The 22,550-nt window shown below is 41.9% G+C and overlaps 1 protein-coding gene across 2 annotated transcripts in view; it reads right to left on the reverse strand.

Annotated features, from left to right (window-relative positions):
- cad (carbamoyl-phosphate synthetase 2, aspartate transcarbamylase, and dihydroorotase) overlaps positions 1-22,550 on the reverse strand; it is a 116,789-nt gene that overhangs the window by 62,800 nt on the left and 31,439 nt on the right. For both annotated transcript variants that reach the window (XM_070885158.1, XM_070885160.1), the window contains exons 8-16: positions 19,371-19,483; positions 10,723-10,877; positions 10,238-10,369; positions 8,081-8,314; positions 7,521-7,742; positions 7,223-7,411; positions 6,204-6,328; positions 2,839-2,972; positions 614-726 (exon numbers count right to left, since the gene is read on the reverse strand). In XM_070885158.1, the coding sequence (XP_070741259.1) occupies positions 614-726; positions 2,839-2,972; positions 6,204-6,328; positions 7,223-7,411; positions 7,521-7,742; positions 8,081-8,314; positions 10,238-10,369; positions 10,723-10,877; positions 19,371-19,483 (1,417 nt within the window). The remainder of the gene's footprint in view (positions 1-613; positions 727-2,838; positions 2,973-6,203; positions 6,329-7,222; positions 7,412-7,520; positions 7,743-8,080; positions 8,315-10,237; positions 10,370-10,722; positions 10,878-19,370; positions 19,484-22,550) is intronic.

Below are 22,550 nucleotides of genomic sequence, written 5' to 3' on the forward strand. Positions count from 1 at the left end.
ACCCACCGATTTCAGGGTTTTACCCGAGCCAAGGCAAGAGGCGGGCAGTCAACCCGTTTCCAGGAGGCGGAAAGCCTCAGATTTAACCTGCTAGGCAGGTTTTACTGTGGCCGGCCGGGTTTCAGCAAGGCGAGGACAGCCTCGGGGAGCACTTCTTGTGGAGCTCCCCCACCATCACCCCTAGGTCAGGGATTGGACCCCTACCCCCCCTCCCCACCACTTCCCTCTGGGTTCAGGAATCAGACTAACCCCACCCACTCTGGGGTCGGAGATCGGATCTATCTGATCCTGCAGCCTCCTCTGCAGTGCTTTCCGTCCAATTGGAAGCCAAGCCGGTCAATCAGGCTGACTTTCGAGCAAGGAATCTGTCAATGATGAAAGACGCACGATGTGGAATTAATTTTCCACAGCATGCGGTGAGACCCAGGATTCCCGCGCAGTACCAGACCACCATCCCCACTCCCAGTAACAATTTCCCCCCCCATGTGTCTGTGCAGAGTGAAAAACCCCTAATGCAAATCTCTATAATATTTTGGATTTATTTTCTGGGGTATGCCAAACTTTTGGGTCGTTGAACTAATCGCTAACCGAGGTGAAATAGCTCCTCACATACTTGATCAGAAGCCGGCTTCAATGTATGATCAAACCCAACACAGTTTTCGTCAACCATTCTCAGGGCTTTCTGGAAAGCTTCTTCAAAATTACGACCAATGGCCATCACTTCACCTGTTTTGAAACAGATTTTACAAATAGAATACACAGTTCTGATGGAGAACACCGCCACCAATAAATGTTGACTGACCGGATATATATTTTCAACATTTACTGTTTTTTTATCATACTGTATAATTTGAATAGTGGATTATTTAACACAACATATCAATGGATAATAATCCTTAAAAAGGAACACTCCAAGCTTTACATTGAAGTTATCTTTAAATATTAATGCAAGAAAACCCCCCCACTTAAGTATAAATTTTCTTTTTGCTTCTAAATTAATCGCTCATTTTCAGCCCATCTGGCCAACCCACATCTGCTGCTGAGGGCAAGATGTCAAGCTTACTCCAAGCCCTCCATTAATGCCCCTTGTAAGTTGCTATCAGGTATGAATTTTGCCTCAGATTCTACTTCTGCTCTCCCACCACAGGGAGTCGCTGCAGCACACCTTTGCTCAGCACAGCTAAGCTTGGGAAATACGCAAGAATCAAACCTGTGCTAAATTCTCACTCCACGTCTTTCAAACATTAATGTTCTAATGCTCTGCAGCCCACAATTAAGATGATACAATATAGGTGGGAAAGCAAGTTGTGAGGAGGATGCAAAGAATCTACAAAGAGATATAGATAAGCTAAATGAGTGGGCAAAAATTTGGCAGATGGAGTATAATGTGGGAAAATGTGAGGTTATCCACTTTGGTAGGAAAAATAAAAAAGCTAATTATTATTTAAATGGGGAGAGATTACAAAATGGGTTGTAGAGGGATCTGGGGATCCTTGTACATGAAACACAAAATGTTAGCATGCAGGTACAGCAAGTAATTAGGAATGAAAATGGAATGTTGCCCTTTATTGAAAGGAGGATGGAAAAGTAGGGAAGTCCTGCTACAACTGTACAGAGCGTTGGTAAGACCACACCTGGAGTACTGCATACAGTTTTGGTCTCCTTATTTAAGAAAGGATATATTTGCACTGGAGGCAGTTCAGAGACGGTTCACTAGGTTGATTCCTGAGATGAAGGGGTTGTCCTCTGAAGAAAGGTTGAGCAGGTTGGGCCTATAATCATTGGAATTGAGAAGACTTATTGAAATGTATAAGATTTTGAGGTGACTTGATTGGGTAGATGCAGAGGGGGAAATCTAGAACGAGGGGCATAGTTTCAGAATAAGGGGTCTCATTTAAAACCGAAATGAGAAGGAATTTCTTCTCCGAGGGTCGTGAATCTTTAGAATTCTCTATCCCAGAGAGCTGTGGAGGCTGGGTCATTGAATGGTTGAAAGCAACTCTGAGCACCAAAATAAGCTTCTGTACCCAATCCCCAAAATAGGACGAAGATGAGTGTCTTGATTTGGAAACTGGCTGTTACATGACAATCCTTTAAGAATTAAAATTACAGGAAAGATATTTTTTCCAATTTTGAGATAAAATAAAAATGTTTAAACAAATTGAGTATTGACCTTCACGTAAATCGGCTAGAAGGAAGAGCTAATAAACCAGATATTGTGAGAAAGCAGAAAGAACAAAAAGCTCTCTGTAAAAATATTTTCCCCCTCTCTTTTGTCTGCCAGTATTAATTCAACATTAGTGGTCTCAGGTTAAATAACTTAAAACCAATATTGGCACCAATGTAAACTTTGAGCAAAAACAATTGGCAAGACTTTTTAATCATGTTAAAATTTGCAATAAAAAAATAGTTTCCACATAATTGTGGGCAGGATCTGTTGCTAGTGACTCAAATGAACCCCAAAGATAAAGGCAAATTGCTTCAATTCTTAGACTCTCATTGCTTCCCAACAGAAACACACTATGCCAATAAACTTTGGTGCTCACAGAAGAACTGTGCAATGAAAAAAAACAGCCACTTCATAATACACACATGAATATAAATGAGAAAATTTGGCGGGGGGGGGGGGGGGGGGAAAAGAGAGAAATCAGTCTTGGGCTTCAATAACACTCCACTCTGAGAATTTTCAGTGCTATAACTTTTTAAACAACATTAAGTTAGTGACAGAAAAAAAAATAGAAACTAAAATGTCTTTCAGCCTATGGAAGTGTCAAAACAGCCAATCTTAGTTATTTGGGCAACTGCTGCACTGCAGGCTCAGCAATAAACTGTACTTACCAACACTCTTCATGGAACTTCCAATTTTGGTGCTTACACGCAAAAATTTGCTGAGATCCCAACGGGGAACCTTCACGACACAGTAATCCAGACTGGGCTCATAGTTTGCAGTTGTTGAATTTGTCACGGAATTTCTGCACCAAATATGCAAAAGAAATGGATTTCTGTAAGTTAAGCTAAATAGTTCCCTTGCAAGTTGAACTTAAATTTCACTGTTCTACAGAATTCTAATTCTATAAAAAAATATAAGGGACTAAGACAAAGGTTACTCATTTTGACTGAAGAATGGAGGAATGTTGCATTACCATGATATATTTGAACAGTTTGCTTTTGCATTGGAAGAGACATCAGCACCCATATGTCCTGCCTGACATTCAGAGTGACAGTCAATAATATAGCCTGGTGAATCCTCTCTTGTAATCTATATTTTCCAACTGCTTATTTTCTTCAGTGGAGAAGGATGCCTCATCAGCTTTGAACCTTTCAGTGTTTTAAGGATGGGAAACTGAGTTGTTCAAAGTTTGATGACAATTTTTCTCTTTCCACTTCCACCCCCTTGCCAAATGTTTTTCATCTATCTGAAATAGTCACATCACAGCGGTCAAGTCAGAGCATAAGGCCATTTCATCAGCATAAAATTAGGGACCCTAATTGGCAAGTGTAATGGAAATTTACACCCAAAACTTCCTTAAATTATTACACTATTTTTCGGTTTACTTCATTAACAATGTACTTGTTTTTCCAACAATAAAAACAATTGGACATCTTTTCATTATTGGACATGTCGTCTTCTCCTTTCATACATCACCCTCTCAGTGGAAAGGAAAAACAGTTTATGTACTCGGTAAGTTTGAATATGTTGGTATGTTGGTGGCCAATATTTCCAGCAGTTTTACTTTAATAACAGCAACCCGAGAGCTGCGGGTGCTTGGCCGTCAAGTATATTCAAGACTGGGATCGATACATTTTTGGGCACGAGGGGCATCAATGGATATGAGGATAGGGCCGGAAAGTAGAAGTGATTTAAAACAGTGGTTCTCAAACTGGGGTCCTCGGATGCCTGAGGGTCCAGAGAGACTTCCCAAGGGGTCTACAAAAACAAATCAGTTATGGAGCGGCCGGGCGTTTCTTGACGGGGCAGTGAAAGGTTGCCATGGCGCCGATGGTGGTAAGATTCTTCAATTGACAGTCAATCAGCTGCAAGATTCTTTGACAACTGTTCACAGGTATGACAGTTCATTAATAGAAGAGGAAACCAATCACAAAGCAAAATGACAGGGAGCAGCCAATGGAAGAGCAAGGAAGGCGGTGGTGCGGCCACCATTTTGTGAATCGAGGGCGGTTGGAGTCAGGCTGCGACTCTGCGTTTCTCCTTTCCCCAGGTCGAGCTGCGTTGTGATGGTACTGATCACTCTCCCCCAGTGAGGATGGTGAAGCTCTTTGTGGGGAAGCTGCCGCCGGTGGTGCAGCGGGACTGCTCGAGCGGTTTGTCAGAGTCAGCGAGTGCGATCTGGTGAAGGAGAGAGTGAGACTTGGGTGGGAGGAGAGATGGTGGAGAGTGATAGGGAGTTGGGGTAACAGAGAGGAATGGAATAGAGAGAGGGAGAATAGAGATGGAGAAGTGAGAAGGGAGAAAAGGGAGAAGGGAGGGGGAAAAAAGATTTGAGACTAGTGGAGGGGGAGAAAGAGGGACGGAGACACGAAAGAAAGAGATTGATGAGCCAGAGAGGTGTGTGGGAGAGATTGAAGAAGGGAGCGAGAGAGAGAGAGAGCCTGGGCAGGTAGAGGAATAGACACTGATGGCAAAAGATATTGATAGAGAAAACAGGAAGGTGGGGGGGGAGAAGGAGAGAGATGAGAGAAAGAAACTGAGAGATAGTGGGAAAAAGACTGCGGAGAGCGAGTGATGGAGAGATGTGAGAGAGGGAGAGAGAATGAAAGAAGGAGAGGTAGAGAAGCAGAGGGGTTTATGGAAGGAATTCCAGAGCTTAGGGCCTAGGCAGCTGAAGGCACTACCAACAATGGTGGAGCGATTAAAATCAGGGGTGTGCAACAGGCCAGAATTGGAGAAGCAGAGATCTTGGAGGGTTGCAGTGGCTAGGGAATGGAGGTTGTGGCGGGGACCGACAACAATGGCTTCAGTCCTCCCAATATTTAGTTGGAGAAAGTTTCTGCTCATGAGCAGCATGACAAATCAGGCAATGGAGGGGTCGAAGGAGGTGGTGGCGAGGTAGAGCTTGGTGCCATCAGCATACATGTAGAACCTGGCTTTGAGTTTTTGGATGTTGTCGCTGAAGGGCAGCATGTAGATGAAAAGTAGGAGACGGCCAAGGATAGATCCTTGGGGGACTCCAGAGATAACTGTACGGGAGCAGGAAGTGAAGCAAGTGCAGGTGTTTCTCTGGCTACAACAGGGACTCAGAAGACTTGACCATATTATAGTTATAGCTACCTTCTGATGGATCATTTGCATGTTTTGACAGTTGCCTATGCCTACTGAGATCCAATGGAAAAAAAAAATACCTTCTTTCTTTGGAATTCTCTGCCCCAGAGGGCTATGGAGACTGTGTCGTTGAGTATATTCAAGACTGAGATTGATAGATTTTTGGGCACTCAGGGAATCAAGGGATATGAGGATAGAACGGGAAAGTGGAGTTGAGGTAGAAGATCCACCATGATCTTATTGAATGGCAGAGCAGGCTTGAGGGGCCCTCTGGCCTACTGCTGCTCCTATTTCTTATGTTATGCACCATGCAGCAGCATATTCTAACCATCTGCATCCGAGATCGCAGAGGTCAATGGTTTCTCCAACACTTTCCAAATGGAGGCAAGTATTTCTGGGGAGGGGCAGTGTAGGGGGTAGTGGTTGTGTGAATTTCAAAATATTAAGTTGTTAAACAGATAGATGCACCAAATCATCTTTAATTGTAAAAGTAGCAAATATACCAGCAAAATAAAAATTACTTCGAATACCGACACCATAGGCGAAGATTTCCTCTGTGCATCATGGGCAACACAAATATAAACCAATTCTTCAGAAATGGATTTATAATTTCATAATGAATAGCACACAAGAAACCTCTTTCTGCGCTTGCCAACTTGTGGAAATTAGATTGTATAACACTTTTGCATCGTAAATCAATCACATGCCACTGGCTACGTGAATAATGGATTTTATATGGGCAATATTAAGCTGCTGCATATTAGACTGTAAAACATATGTCAGCTGCAGTTGTCCAACCACAAGAAATAAAGGTTGTGTACCCATCTGATAAAGCCCACACTCCAGGGGTTGAAGGATAACGTTCTATTGTAGTCTGAAAGAGTTATGCGCAAGACAGTTTAATTCTTAAAGCAAGAATTACCTTAGGACAGGCAAGGGGATGCCAAGGGCTAGTTTAGCTGCAACATAAGCCAATGGATAACCAGTTGCTTTACTGGCCAAAGCTGAACTTCTGGAAAGACGAGCATTCACCTCAATGATAAAATACTGGAAGACAGATGTGATAGTAATGTTGTCATAAAAGTACAATGGAATGCATCTAAAAATTACGATGGAAGCCAAGTTATCAAACATTCAAAAATTTGACCATACAAGTAATCTCAGATCACACCTTTAGAATATCAAAAAGAACTGAAATTTATTGATGATCTATAATTTGAAGTTAAACCAGTTTTGTCCCAGTAACAAAATAATATCCTAAAACATGCTACTCTATTTTAGTTAACAAAACATATGTTCCATACAATTGCAAGTTGCACCATCATGCATGTTCTTTATTTTCTGGAGGGAAGCGATTTATAGATCAGTCACAAAAAATTCTTAAAATGACAACTCTTGGATAGGGAAATGACACACAAGCTCGACTTTGTAACATAACCTTAGATGGGTTTCAAACTTTTTTTCTATTCGTAAACAACTAATCCCATGTTGCTGCGAATAAAAATTTTACTGCGAAGAAATGAGTTATCCATCAACTCTTAAACTGCTGCAAAATCCAGTGCATGTCACCTCTTTATGCAGGTTTATATAATCTGCAACACTAGATATAGAATTTATGCACTGAATATATGTTTTTTTAATCATGACACTTAAGTCTAGAACCACTGACAGATACCCAAAAGGCAGGTGTACTTAAATGTAATTTGTATTTATGCTAATAAAATTTACTAAAAAATTAATAGCTTCCAAACATGGAAAGGAGATGGCATTGTATAAACTTAGTAATCTGAATGTGGAGGGATTCACATACATGTTGAAGACTGCACATTTTCTTCTCCAGTATCATATTACGTTAATTGCATGATCAAATAGCAAAAACATAATTCTTCAAATTTCATTTCAATTGATGAGTAAGAAAACCAGGAGGATCATGCCAAGTACCTGTTCAGATTCAGGGCTCAGGGCGTACTGAATATTACACTCTCCCACAACACCCAAATGTCGTATCACTTTGATTGCAGTAGTTCTCAGCATGTTATACTCCTCATCATTCAGAGTCTGGCTCGGTGCAACAACTATTGATTCCCCTGTGTGGATTCCTAGTGGGTCCACATTTTCCATATTGCAAACCTGTAGACACATATAATACATAACTTAGCAAATCACACACAGAAAGGCCTTGACAAAGATTTAAAAAATCGAAAGAGGGAATCATTTGGATCACATTCTCCATACTTACTGTGATACAATTATCATAGGCATCTCTGACAACTTCATATTCTATTTCCTTCCAGCCTTTCAAAGACTTGTCAATCAGAATCTGAGATGTATGTGCAAATGCCTGTGTCACCAAGGTCACCAACTCCTCTTTGTTCTGAGCAAATCCTGAGCCCAGTCCACCCAGAGCAAAGGCAGCCCGTACCAAAACAGGATAACCCAGACGTTCTGCTGCACCTAGAGCCTAATAAACAGAAGAGGAGGTTGAATTATTATCTAAGTTATAGTACAAATATCCAAAAGTACCCAGATATGTGCAAGATTATTACACAGATCCTTTTATAGTACAAGTAGAATGCATGCAAGTGACTTTATTAGCCTCTGGTCCGAGCCAACTAGTGTAAAGTGAAAGCAGTCAAAATGTTTTTAATTCATAAACTTGAGTCACACTACTGCATATGCTGTGGATGTTACTTGAAAGTGTTGCGAAAACCTGCCCAGGAGCATGCGCATTCATTGCTAGGAGGTAACAAACAGAATGCAACAGTTAAAACAGAGCTCTTAATAAATCAGGATTTTTACCTGTTCTAAAGAGAAAGCAGCTTCGCTGGGTACAACATATTCATTAATTTCTGCCATTTTCTCAACAAATATCTTCCTATCTTCTGTCATCTCTATAGAAGAGACTGGAGTTCCCAAAACTCTGACATTGTATTTTTCTAAAACTCCTCTTTTTTGAAGCTCCACTCCACAGTTTAGTGCCGTCTGTCCTCCGAATGTCAGGAGGATTCCATCTGGTCGTTCATTCATAATGACCTGAATACAAAATTAAAAAATACCCAAAGTATTGTTACCATCTACTTTTGCCTTGTACAATCACACTGTTAATCTCTTCTGCATTTCACCCCATCACAGGCCTTCCCTTTTGTTCTTTCTCCCTTCCCCCTTTCCCTGCCTCTGCACCGGCTTAAAACCGGTGATATCTCTAGCTTTTTCCAGTTCTGACAAACGGTCACTGACCTGAAACGTTAACTCTGTTTCTCTCTCCACAGATGCTGCCTGACCTACAGAGTATTTCAGCATTTTCTGTTTTTATTTCAGATTTCCAGGTTCTGCAGTAGTTTGCTTTTATCCAAAATATTGTATTATCTATATCCATGTATAACACATGGAACTCAAGACTTAGTTACACCAATCACCATATTAACTGTAGAAACAATGTACAAGCTGCCATTTTTGTAGCCTTCGTTCAGTGGTAGCACTCTCTGATCCAAGAAGACCATGGGTTCAACATCCATTTCAGCACTTGAGCACATCAGTCCAGTAATAAGGCAGCGCTCTATGGGTGCTGTCTTTCGGTTGAGACATTAAACCGAGACCCCCATCTACACATAAAAGATCCACTGTTTTAGTCGAAGAGCAGGGCAGTTCTCCAGGTGTCTTGGCTAACATTTATTCCTCAACCAACACTACCAAAATCAGACTAACTCATCATTCTTCTTATTGTTGATTGTGGGACCATGTTGTGCACACATTGGCTGCCCCTTGTACCTGCAAAACCATAGTAATTCACTTTCCAAAAAGCATTTTGGGAAGACCTGAAAGCTACAATAAAAATACAGGTCCTTTTTTTCTTTACCATTTTTAAGTCATATTTTTCAAATTTCTACACAAGATTAACTTAATATAGATATGGCCAGTCTGTGTTTTTAAATTATTTTCCCTGCTTCCCTTCCCAGCCCCCCACCCCTCCCTACCTGCCCCCAGCTTCTGAAGATGTCAACTACTTGCTGGGTTACAGCTCCATGGGTAGTGGATACCTGCAGAATCTCATCAAGGTGCTTAATGTCCTTCTGCAAGGGTGTCACAGCTTAGTCATTGTGGGTGATCACACAAGCCTTCTATAGGAAGGGTTGCTGATTCGTGATTAGCAACATAAACTCTACCGAATTTTCTTCTCCCTAAACCAGAGGTGTTGAAGCCACCTGCAAGTGACCCTACTATTACTCCAGCTAAGATTAGCCAAATCCACATAAACCAGACATCTTCCTAGCCTGTGTGGCTCGAGACACATCGGATAAACTTCCTCAGTCACTGGGGGAACCGCAGGCAGCTAGGTTATAAATTTGGTAAGAGCCAAATATTTTGACAACAAGGTCAAAAGAAGTAGCGTCAAAATATTAAAATAAAGTCAAAGATTTAAGATGGTAATTAACTAGTTTTTGATAACTTAAGTCATACAAATCTGTACAATTGTATTTATTTAATGGTTTGTATGTTCGTCATCCAAAGTTCAGCACTGAAGATGAGCATTTGATGCCAGGGATTGGACTGTTCCATCTGAGCCAGCCAGCAAAGGGACAGCATCACAACCAAGTTCCAGAAACCTCACTTACTTCAACTGTGTACTGGAGTGGGTAAAATAAACTGTTTGAAATTCATTGCTTAAGCTGAGCGACTGCTTTTCAACAGTCTTTCAACTTACAGCAGAGCCACAGCTTGATGAAATAACAGAGTTTAATAAAATGTCTCTTGACCTATGCCACTGGTGCATACCAAAGTCTCAGTAGTTTCCAACTTAAAAAATAACCTTCAACTTCCTTCACAAACCTCACCTCAATAAGTATAACACACACACACAAAGCTTTTTTGCAGCGGTGATCAGCAACAGGTCACTTTGCTCAGGCATAAACAGGTGCTCAATAAGAATTCTTATATTAACAGTGAAAGGGACTATACCTGCGTTACATATTCGGGAGTAATAGGTAGAAAGTAGACTTTGTCCGCGAGTCCTTTGGATGTCTGTACCGTTGCAATATTTGGATTAATTAGCACTGACTGAACATTCTCCTCTTTCAGCGCTTTAATAGCCTGAAATAGAATCACAATTTAGATATGAAACAGAAGAAAATACATAACTGGTGAAATCAAAACAATTACTGAGACGAGACAATTTTAATCAAATCTAAACCAGAAAGATAAATAAAGTGGCATAACAAAGCTCAAATCACACAGTAATGTATTGCAGCGTGACTAACTTCCCTGAAATCTTTCATGAATCCTTACACTCAACCCAAAAATTGAGTTTGTAAATACAAAGTCACCTTGTCTGCAGACATTCCTGTAGCAGTCTTAAATTGTTTCCAGTTGAATGCGATCCCTGTTCAAATCTTTCAAACTTCACCATTAACAAATTATTCATGATCCATTTTTCCTCAACTCACCTGAGAACCTGAGTAATCAAATTCCCCTGCTTGGCCAATAGACAGTCCACCTGATCCAAGAATAAGGACCTTGTGAGGCCGTATCCTTCCAGATGGGGTTTTACTTTGTTCAGTTCCATTTTTGAAGGTATAATGTGAAGTCACTCGTTGTTTAACTAAAGAACAAGACAAGATTTAACCTGTGTCATCGCTGCATTTAGCAGTCACTTTATGCATTCATCAGTTATTAGGAGAAAGAATAATCTTTAAGTACTTGTGCTTTTAATAGTTGCTCTTACCAATATACCAATTCCAATTACATTATCAGAAAATAAATTAGCTACTGAACAATACAAGTCTTAAATTTATTTCCCCAATCATTTTGAAAACAGGTAAAAATGAAAATTTCTAGTCTGTTGTAAATTGTTCTGTCTAAATAAGATCCTTTAAGAGACTGGAACATTTTAGATTAAACTAGAGAGAGAGACTGAACAGCATACATCTCCCTTCATAGATAGGCTCAAATCCAGCCTCGACAGATGCATAAAAAATGTCCTCTCTCCATTGGCTTCTGCATGAAATTAGTTTGGACAGCTTCAACAATTCAGTGGATGAGGGCTCACAGCAGAGCAGAGCACAGCACAAGTTGGTCAGAGAGACACATGGGAGATATATTATATATACACACTGGAAAATCGTGTTTGACTAACTTGATTGAGTCCTTTGAGGAAGAAACAGAGAGGGTTGATGAGGGTTATGAGGTTGAGGTTGTGTAAAAGGTGTTTGACAAAGCACCACATAATAGACTGGATAGCAAAATGAAAGCCCATGGGATTAAAGGGGCAGTGCCAGCATGGATACAAAACTGGATAACGGACAGAAAGCAGAGATTAGTTGTGAACGGTTGTTTTTCAGACCGGAGGGAAGTATACAGTCATGTTCCTCAGGAGTCGGTATCAGGATCACTGTACTTTTTGATATACATTAGTAACCTGGACAAAAGCAAAATACTACGGATGCTGGAATCTGAAATAAAAACAGAAAATGCTGGAAATCTCTAGCAAATGTTTGAAAAGAGCACATTCCGCTCTTTTGACCAATATGTGCTCTTTTCGAACATTCGTCAGTTCTGACGAAGTCGTCGACCTGAAACATTAACTCTGTTTTTCTCTCCACAGATGCTGTCTGACCTGCTGAGATTTGCAACATTTCAAAGTTTGCAGATAACACAAAACTCAAACATAGTAAACAATGAGGATAGTAACAGGCTTCAGGAGGACAGAGACAGTCTGGTGAAATGGGCAGACACATGGCAGATAAACTTTAAAACAGAGTAGTGTGAAGTGTACATTTTGATAGGGAGAATGAGGTGAGGCAATATAAACTAAATGGTACAATTTTAAAGGGGGTTCAGGAACAGAGACCTACAGGTATATGTACAAATATCTTTGAAAATAGCAGGACGTGGAAAAGGCTGTTAAAAAGCATACAGGATCATTGGCTTTATTAATAGAGGCATAAGAGCACAAAAACTAGGAAGTTATGCTAACCCTTTAGAAAACACTAGTTCGGCCTCAGCTGGAGAATTGTGTCCCATTCTGGGCATTACACTTTAGGAAGGATGTCAAGGCCTTAGAGAGGGTGCAAAAGAGAATTACTACAATTGTACCAGGGATGAGGGGTTTTAGTTATGTGGAGAGACTGGAGAAGCTGTGGTCGTTCTATTAGAGCAGAGACGGTTAAGAGGAGACTTGATAGAGATGTTCAAAATCATGAATGATTTTGATAGATAATGAGGAGAAACTGTTTCCAGTGGCAGAAAGGTTAGCAGCCAGAGATTTAAGATAACTGGCAAAAGAACCAGAAGGAGGAAGAAAAAAATCCATATAAACATAGAGTTGCTATGAACTGGAATCCATTGGCTGAAACGGTGATGAAAGCAGAATCAATCGTAACTTTTAAAGGGAATTGGATAGATAATGAGGATAAATACGGGAAGGGAAAAAATACAGGGCTCTGGAGAAAGCGTTGGGGAGTGGTACTAATTGGATCGCTCTTTCAAAGAGCCGGCGCAGGCACAATGGGCCAAATGGCCTTCTTCTGTGCTATATAATTCTATAATTCGTATTGGCACATCAAAAGATGCTTTTTCCAAGATGAGGTTAAGGCACATTGTTGAAAGTGTTCCATCCATCAGCAGTGCATGGCCAGCTTTTACTTTGATGAACATTTTTTTTGAAAAAATTGCTTGAATGATCTACATTTATTTGCAGAAAATATAAAGAATATTAACTTGAAACATTTCTTTGTTCCTAACTATTAAACAATCAGAAAATAAATCAGAAAATATTGTTAAAGATGCAAAGAATTGGCTTTATAATTAAAGACCGAGGTTACCAATAATGCACAAAAGCAAATCGAGATTTGCAGTAATCAGATTACTATCCCAGTATAATTTTCTTCCTCTAATACAAGTACTACCTGTATCTTTCAAATTTGGACTGCAGAAGAATTCTTATGGCCATGTATATTCTTATTTTAAAATCAACAAAAACATAATGTAATAGTATCTCCCAAGTTTTAAATGTACAGGGCAACAGATTAGGAGCACACAATGAGTATCAAGAACATGAAGAATTTTTATTCTATATATTGCAGAAGATTTATTGAAGTAACTTTTTAAAAAAATTCACAATGTGGAGAATCTGAAATAACTAGTAATAAGGAGGAACAAGAAGCTGCAATTGCTTTATTACAACAAGCATGTGTGAACCGGACGTAGATCTAATAGGACATAACCAGAGAAAGACCGACTGGTTTACATCCTGGCTACTGTTTGCTTTAAAAAAAAAAATTCTGGCTGCATTGCGAAAAAATATAAAATTTCAAATAAGTGAAATCTGATTTGAAAAAGTTCTAAAATGTACAATACCCTTTGGGCTTAATTTTCTCCAATGCCTTTTTTTGGCATATTGCAGAGTACACCTATTTTTTTGGCCCGACTACTCCAAAAAAATAACTAGCAAGTTTCCCCGTTCTATTTTTTGAAATTGGCGCCGCGCAACCTGGCTTTTAGCTTCAGAGGTGGAACCCAACGTCTCCACCGAAAAAACGATGCTCTCCCCCAGTAGAGCTCCCGCTTTGTATTCGGCCATTTTTAATGAGCCAGTTGCATGTGAGAACTTAAATTCCCATTGGAAAAATCGGAGCTGCAATACAAGCTGCAACACGGCTCAAGGACCAAGACTTTCTCACAGGATGAAGTGGAGGTACTGGTTACTGTGATTGAGTGCAGATGACACGAGCAGGACACCAGCAAAGGTCACATAAAAGTTTCATCAAAAGAAGTGAAGAATCACTGGAACCAACTTGCAGAAGAATACTGTGCAATGGTGACCACCCTGAGGTCTGGAGGTCAGTGCAAAAAGAGGTGGAAGGACCTTGGTCAAGTAGTTAGTGTAAGTAATATTTTCATTTATTCACTGGAATTGTAATTGTAAATGTGACCATCTGTATGACTCACCCAGCAGAAAGACACCCTCTTTAAAAAAAGTTGCATTTTCATCTTTGCAGAGGAAGGTGTCACACAACAAAAGGGAAAGAACTCGAACAGGAGGAGGCCCGGCAAATCTGCACCACTGACACCCTTGGAAGAGAAGGTCGCTGCTTTGATGGGTCCTGGAGAAAAGCAACCATCACTGCACAAGCTGGGCCCACACTCGAGAAAGAGGGCAAGTCCTGCAAATTCCAGTCTAGCTTTGCTAAATGTTAAGTACTGCGCGGACTAGCCATGCTTCGGTTCATGGGGATGTCTCCGTCAGCTACGCTTCGGTTCTTGCAATGTGCTATCATTTATCATGGTCCTTCAAATCTGCCTGCTGCCTGCGCTATGTGAGCCTACTCATACCACCCACCCTGCCCCCTCCTCTGCTGCTAACCATTTGTCTGTTCTGTTATATTTTGCAGAACTTGAGGCCAACCCCGACTAGGCTGAAGCCGACGCAGATGATGATTCAGAGGCGGACGCGCCTGAAGAGGAGAACATCTTCCAATCCCACCTTCCAGACAAAGAGCATGAGGGATTAAGCCGACACCACTGTACTCACTCTGGAGGAGGTGCAGGTGTCGCCCATTGAGGTGTCAGGCCCTTTCCTGAGTGTTATGAGTGTTGGTGGGACATTCCATGGCTTCTCACAGTCCGAGGTTGGGGATTCCAGTGGGGTGCAGCAAGGCACACCCAGGGCTCCACTGTCCGAGGCTGCGGGTCTCACTGGGATGCTGCGAGCCACACTCAGGGTGAGGAGGGGAAGGAGAGCTCGACAGCACTCTCCTGAAGTGCAGTAACTAACAAATGTGGTTCAGATGAAGGCAATGAGTGCGGAGACCAGTGACCTTACACGATGACTCCTGGACACCATCAGTGGGGTGGGTGATGAGGTATCGGGACTGTCGGGAGAAGTAACAACACTCCCACGAGAAATGGGAAGACCGTCCGCAAACATGAGGGAGGGAATGTCGCAGGCAGCTGATACAATGTCGGTGCACATGAAGGAGGGATTGTAGCAGGTAGCTGATGCGCTGTCCGTGAACATGAGGGAGGGAATGCTGCAGGTAGTTGAAACACTGTCAGTGAACATGAGCAAGGGAATGTTGGAGTTAACTGTTGCAATAAGGGAACATTGACAGAATCAACTGCCACTCTCACTCCGATCCTCAGACCAGCCTCTGAAGGGGCCAAGCAGGGCCTTCCACATTACTGCCTGCCCCCCCGCCCGTCCCGCATCAAGAAGTGCGCATTACCCAAGATGTTCGAAAGAATAAGCTTGGTACCAACCAGAGAAATGATGCGTCACCGCCTGCAGGCAGGGGTGGAGTCAACAAGACCAAGCACAGCGGGTGGTCTTCGAATAAGGTGCAGCCACTGCTGCTTTTATTATTGTTGTTGTTACTGTTGTAACTGTTCTCAAATAAAAAGTTTTTTGTAAGTTATGTAAAATTACAAGTTTAAAAGTTTGTAAGTGATCTTAACTAAAAACTTTAAAGTTTGATACAAGAATATTTTTATTTAATTACAAACAAGTGTTTGTTAAACCTTTGAATAAAATATATTTTAAATTACAACAATCATTTCCATTATTAACACAACTTTTTGAAGATTAATCATTTCCATCATTTGTTCCATTAACGCAACACAGCATTACGGAACAGGTCCAAACAGTCAACATGGTCCATGTGGAATAGTTGCCTCTGAGCCTTCAGGCAGCAAAGCGTTCACGGATAAGCTGCTGGCACAACGTTCGAGCAATCATTAAAGGGGCACAACGGTCCACCCTCCTCTGCCGTCGTGCTCTGGGTTCAAGTAGTTGCATGGCTTCCTCGTCCTCCTCCTCGTCATCTGCATCTTCCTCATCATCATCATCATCAGCCACCGTCACCTCAGGTGGGTCTTCTACTACCAGTTGCTGCTGCCTCATGATGGCCCAAGTTATGCAGCATGCAGCACACAACAGTGAACTGACCGACAATCTCAGGGGAGTATTGCAAGTAGCCTCCGGAATGGTCCAGGCATCGGAAACGCTGTTGCAAGATGCCAATGGTACTCTCTATTATGCTGCGCATCACAATGTGCGACATATTGTATTCCCTGTCAGCTTCCATCTGGGTTACACGTAGGGGCATCATGAGCCCCTTCTGGCTGCTGCTGAAACATGGCAAATATAGCGCTCTTGCGTAGGATGAACGCATCATGGGTGCTCCCAGGGTATCTTGCATTAACTGATATGATGCAATGCATGTCGTCACATGCGAGCTGCACATTAACGGAGTGGAAGCCATTTCTGTTCCTGTAATCACGGAATCCTCCAAAAGGTGTTCGCAAGGCGATGTGGGTACAATCAATTAAGCCCTGTATCTTTGGGAAGCCAGCAATCCTGGAGAAGCCCACAGCCCTTTCACGCATTGCCTGGGCAGTCATGGGGAACTTTATGTAGTCTTTCCTTCGGGCATATAATGCAGCAGTCACCTGCCGAATGCAGATATGTGTTGCATGTTGAGAAATGGCGCACACATCCCCAGTTGTGGCCTCGAATGATCCAGATGCATAGAATGAAAGTGCAGCTGTAACCTTCACTTCAACTGGCAAAGCAGTCCTCCTGACGCTCTTAGTTGCAGGTCTACTTTTACTAACTCACAGATCTTGGTTACAACTTCTCTGCGAAAACGCAGCCTTCTCACAGTCTGCATCACTCAGGTGCAGGTACGAATGCCTGTCTTGATATACCGGACGTGGGTAAGGCCTCCTGCCCATCATCCTACTTGCTCTGAGGTTCCTCATGCAATGACGTCGAATCAATCGTTTCCTCCGCAGCACCATCATGCAGAAGGCTTGCACGAGGTATGGCGTTGTCAATATTGCTCCCATGATTAAATTGTACCTTAGCAAGAAGCTCAAAACAGGACAAGCCTTTTTGTTGTCTCTCTCCCCAAGCTCGATGTCCTAGTATGGACCACACCCATTGCGGATGCGCAATAGGCTTGCTTAGAACCGGTCGCTAGGCATTCAAATGAGGATATTTGGGGCAACAAAGTCTAATGCAATTCTTGAATTTTAGATTTTTTTCTAAGTACCACCCCACCGCAGAATGAACATCTCCTCACCGGGCTCGAGGAGCAGTCGGCAGAATCGCTCCCTCGCCCGGACACAGGGGCTCGGCAAACATCCACTCCTACCCGCGCTTCTTTTGATGCTGCTGCATAGTGTAAGGGTTCTCATCCCTACAGTTCGGCTTCCACCCCCCCTCCCCGGGCTTCTTTTGAAGCCGAGCCAGTGTCCGGGCGAGGGAGCAATTCTACCGGCCGACGCTCCGAGCATCGAGCCTGGTTTGCAGACGTTCGGTGGTGGTGTGGCACTTTGAAAAAAATCCAAAATTAAAGAATTGCATTAAACTTCCAATTTCTGCAATTTGGAAAAATTAAGCTTGATAATGCATATTTAATGTGTTCTTCACTCCCTCCAAAACTTCGCCAAAAAACAATGGCGTCGTTTTGCACCAATTTTTTGATGTGCGCTGGTTTTTCTCAAGTGCCCAGAAGGTTTTTTGGGAGTAGTCACATACACTGTCCCAGGAAAAATGTAAGTTGGCCAAACTTACATAAATGTGGTTACACAGAAAAAAAACGAAGCTAAAAAAATCCTAACGGAGTTATGCTGGCGCACAATCTTTGGGGAAACTTGAGATATTTTAATTTAAACCAAAAAAAGCAACGCGCGCCAAAAAAAACAGCGCAGCCCACTGGGGAAAATGGAGCCCTTTGTAACTAACCTTTAATAGATCATATTCAAATCTTTAAACACCTTGGGTCGGATTTTCAGCTTTTGGGTTTTTCCTGCAAAAACGGTAGTGATACATAAAACTTATTGTTTTTAGGCTGAGCTTTCAGGTTTTACATCTGCGCCAGGTAAGGATGGTGTTGCACGAGGATTCGCTGCACAAAAACGTGAGTTTCACCAAATTTTGTCCGGGGCCAGGAGCACTGCAAGAGAGGTCTTGGGAGAAAGACATCTTTTTTTTTTATATAAATTGCAAAAAACATTCACAAAACCCTAAGCTAGCAAATCGCTGAAAAAGAATTAAAAATAAAAACTTTAACTTACCTTTTTTGCAGGTTTTCATACTTAACGCTGCTGTCAGGGCTGCACCGGCAGGTTTGACTATTCTGGGCGCGGCATACGGGGTCGGTAGAGTGCCGAAAGTAATCCGCGTCATTGCACATCAGCGCACCTTTCCCCGGCAGTACTTGAAAGCGCTGCCACAAACAGGTACCCGAGGGTCCCGCCCGGGCTTAGCAACCGGGTTTTCGCCATGGAGGGTCAAATCGCGGCGAAAACCTGGTTGCAAACCTGCTGAAAATCCGGCCCCGTGGCTGCTAAATACAGAATGATCAAAAATAGGAATTAGCAGGAGAGAGATAATGTTATCCAAATACAGGCTGAATCTCCCTTATCTGGAAACCTCGAGACCTGACCTGTTCCGAATAAGGGAAGGTCATGTGTTTTCAGTGTGTGTGCGCGCACTGATTGGCTGGAATGACTGTCAGTCTGGTGTTGGTGGGCCAGCAGGCCCCGAGTTGTCAGCTCCAAAGTTGGGTAAATTTATTTTACATTGATATTTTTCAAGAGTTTTGGGTAAATTTATTGTGGGTCTGCAAGTGTAAATGGACATATATTTTCTTTCATTGAGATTTTTAGAGAAATTTGACCAGCCGCGTTGTGCGCATGCGCCACCCGGTGGCCGGGAATGGTTCTGAACGAGGGGTGATTCCGGATAAGGGAGGTTCAACCTGTATTATGATTAACTGATTTGAAAGATTATGTTTAAAAGCTTTTTATATGACACGTAGTCCTCTTACACCCTGCTGGTGTTCAAAATGCAAAATAAGGTCATAAAAAGGTAAAGGTCATAAATACGTTGTCTATTTGGATATTAGGTCCTTTTCAGCAAGCACAATGTCGTTGATTCTTGGGGAAATACACTAGAAACCAATGTACTGCGGATTTAAAACATTTATTCGTGTTTATGCTCCTGTTTTGTTTTCAGATCCATCGCAATTTGTAAAATGTCATTGTGAAGTGCTACAAGTCCACATCTAGCTCATGTCTCAGTTCTTACCTGTTTTGTCTAAATTAACTCCCAGCTTCATGTCACGTACACACTCTAAAAAGATGTCAAAAAGATCCACCAGATCTGTTGGTCCGGCTTTATGCTCTGGGTGAAACTGGACACTGAATATAAGAAAATAAACAAAGTTAGATCATCAATAGATGACAAATTATATTAGTTTCATAAATACATTGGCTATTTGGATATCCTAGGTCCCTTTCAGCAAGCTCAATGTCATTGATTCTTGGGGAAATACACTAGAAACCAGTGTACTACGGATTTTAAAAGTTTATTCGTGTTTATGTTTGTGACTGCACAAGATAAAAGCTCACGGGGTTTATATATGAACATGGATAGAGGATTGGCTAACTAACAGAAAACAGAGAGTCAGGATAAATGGGTCATTTTCAGGTTGGCAAACTGTAACTAGTGGGGTGCCACAGGGATCAGCTACAGGCAACTCTCGATTATCCGGGTCCCTTGGGGATTGGGCTATGACGGGTATACAATTTTTTCGTTAGAGCGATTAACATTATAAAGTTAAAACCCGATGCCTTCCAGGGCCAAAATGTTACATCCCGTTACAACGGTTTCCTGTTGGATCCGTGTGCGGATAATCACGAGTTGCCTTATTTACAATCTATATTAAATGACGGATGAAGGGACCGTGTGCAATGTAGCTGATGATACAAAGATAGGTGGGAAAGCAAGTTGTGAGGAGGACGCAAAGAATCTACAAAGGAATTATAGATAGGCTGAGAATGGGCATAAATTTGGCAGATGGAGTATAATGTGGGAAAATGCGAGGTTATCCACTTTGACAGGAAGAATAGTAAAGAAAATTATTTAAACGGGGCGAGATTACAAAAGTGCTGCAGTTCAGAGGGACCTGGGGGTCCTTGTACATGAAACACAAAAAGTTAGCATGCAGGTACAGCAAGTAATTAGGAAGGCAAATAGAATGTTGGCCTTCATTGCAAGGGGGATGGAGTACAGGGAGTTGGTAAGACCATACCTAGAGTACTGCGTAGTTTTGGGCTCCTCATTTAAGGAAGGATATACTTGCATTAGAGGCAGTTGAGAGAAGGTTCACTAGGTTGATTCCCAAGATGAAGGGGTTGTCTTATGAAGAAAGGTTGAGCCTATACTCATTGGAGTTTAGAAGAATGAGAGGTGATCTTATTGAAACGTATAAGTTTCTGAGGGGGCTTGACAGGGTAGATGCAGAGAAGATGTGTCCCCTCGTGGGGGAATCTAGAATAAGGGGGCATAGTTTCAGAATAAGGGGCCGTCCATTTAAAATGGAAATGAGGAGGAAAAACTTTTCTGAGGGTCATGAATTTTTGGAATTCTCTACCCCAGAGAGCAGTGGAGGCTGGGTCATTGAATATATTTATGGTGGAGATAAGACCGATTTTTGAATGATAAGGTATGCGAGCAGGGAAGTGGAGTTGAGGCCAAGATCAGATCAGCCATGATCTTATTGAATGGCAGAGCAGGCTCAAGGGGCCAAATGGCCTACTCCTGCTCAGATTTAGTATGTTATGTTTCTTGGAATTCTGTTGCATACCTGGGTACAAGGCCACAAATCAGAATACATTATTTTGAAGTTCTCACTTCAGTGGTCTTCAACTTCAGACAATGAACACACGTGCAACTGATAAAGACCTCGGCAACGATCACCACTTCTTGACCAACTGAACAAGTATGCTTATATATATAGAATGGGCAAAAAAACAAGCACACTTCAGTAGCTTAGCAGATGATTCAAGAATTCATCTCAAATGGGACACCTTACAAGTCTCCCAATCCAATCGTGATGATGCTCAATCACCTGTGCTGATGTTGAGGGGTTATAGTTATATAGAGATTTAAGAAGTTAGGGCTGTTTTCATTAACGTTTAGACAGTTAAGGGTGACCTGATAGGGATCTTCAAGATCTTGTGATAAGGTGAATAGTATCTGATTGCTTTCACTGATCGGCAAGGTGGTAATGAGAGTCCACAATTGAATGATTCAAAACTGGGGATGTGGGGGCAGAAATAAACTTCTTTACAGGGGAGGTTGGTTAAGAGTGTGGAATGCTCTGTGACAAATCAGCAGAAACCATAAATAATTTTTATAAAAGGAACTCAGTTATCTGCTTAAATTGTTAAAAAAAAATATGGTGAATGATCAGGACAGTGTGTTGAGACGAGATGACCTATGCGGAGAAAAACTGGCAGACTTGATGGGTTGAACAGCCTTTTACTATGCTATGACTGCACTGCTTCTCAACTCCCAACACTACGGGTAAATCTCCCTACCACAATGCTCCATTGCCCTGTCACAGATGATTCGAGATCCTCAGGGTAACTTATAAAAGATACAATCCAATCTCAAACCTGCAACCAGCTAGTTGGATAGCTATAACATAAATACTAAGACAGCAGAGGCCTATATCTGTATTAGATTTTCTCTCCCGCCCACCCACTCCACATCAGTCCTATCCAATGTCTAAATGTAATCTAACTTAAGGTTTCCTGACTGCAGAAGGAAACTGTGGCGAGAAGTGCAGCCAGGATACAGTCAGAGGCAGAGAAAGAGAACCGGCCGTGGATGTTGTAATGTATGCACCTGTGAGTATGCTCACAGGTTTGTAATGCACTGCGAGTGGCTTAAGCCAGTCACATGATGTTCACAAGACTCAATAAACTCCAGTCAGTTGGGTCTAGATCATCCATGATGAGGTATGCAGTTGTGAGCCTAGTGGATGAACTGGTAATGTGTAGTTTGATTGTTAAAGCTACTAGTTCTTAATAGCATTGTGTTGCTATGAATTCATAAGCAAAGAACCCATGAAGTAAATAGATCAGAGATGTGAAGCAGTGGGATCAATAAATTAGCTTAGTCGTGTATTGTGAAATCTTACTAATGGAAGTTTTCCACCAAATTTGCAATTTTGAATTGCACAAAAATCCCTTTAATTTGTAATGCACTGTATTTAAAACGAGTTGGGCTGAAAATTGCGGCCTCTCCGGATTCATACACACCCGTAGAGGTCCCAGAAGTGCCGGTTCGAGGCACGCGATGCCTTTTGACGCATCCCCGGGAGAAGGACCTTCGCGGACAGAGATTTGGGCTATTTGCCCAACTCTTGCCCAGTGAATATCCTTCAAACTATTATGCCTGATAAAAACGCCTGCTTTT

Source organism: Pristiophorus japonicus, chromosome 7 (assembly GCF_044704955.1).
Source record: "Pristiophorus japonicus isolate sPriJap1 chromosome 7, sPriJap1.hap1, whole genome shotgun sequence".
In the NCBI taxonomy this organism is placed as follows: Eukaryota; Metazoa; Chordata; class Chondrichthyes; family Pristiophoridae; genus Pristiophorus; species Pristiophorus japonicus.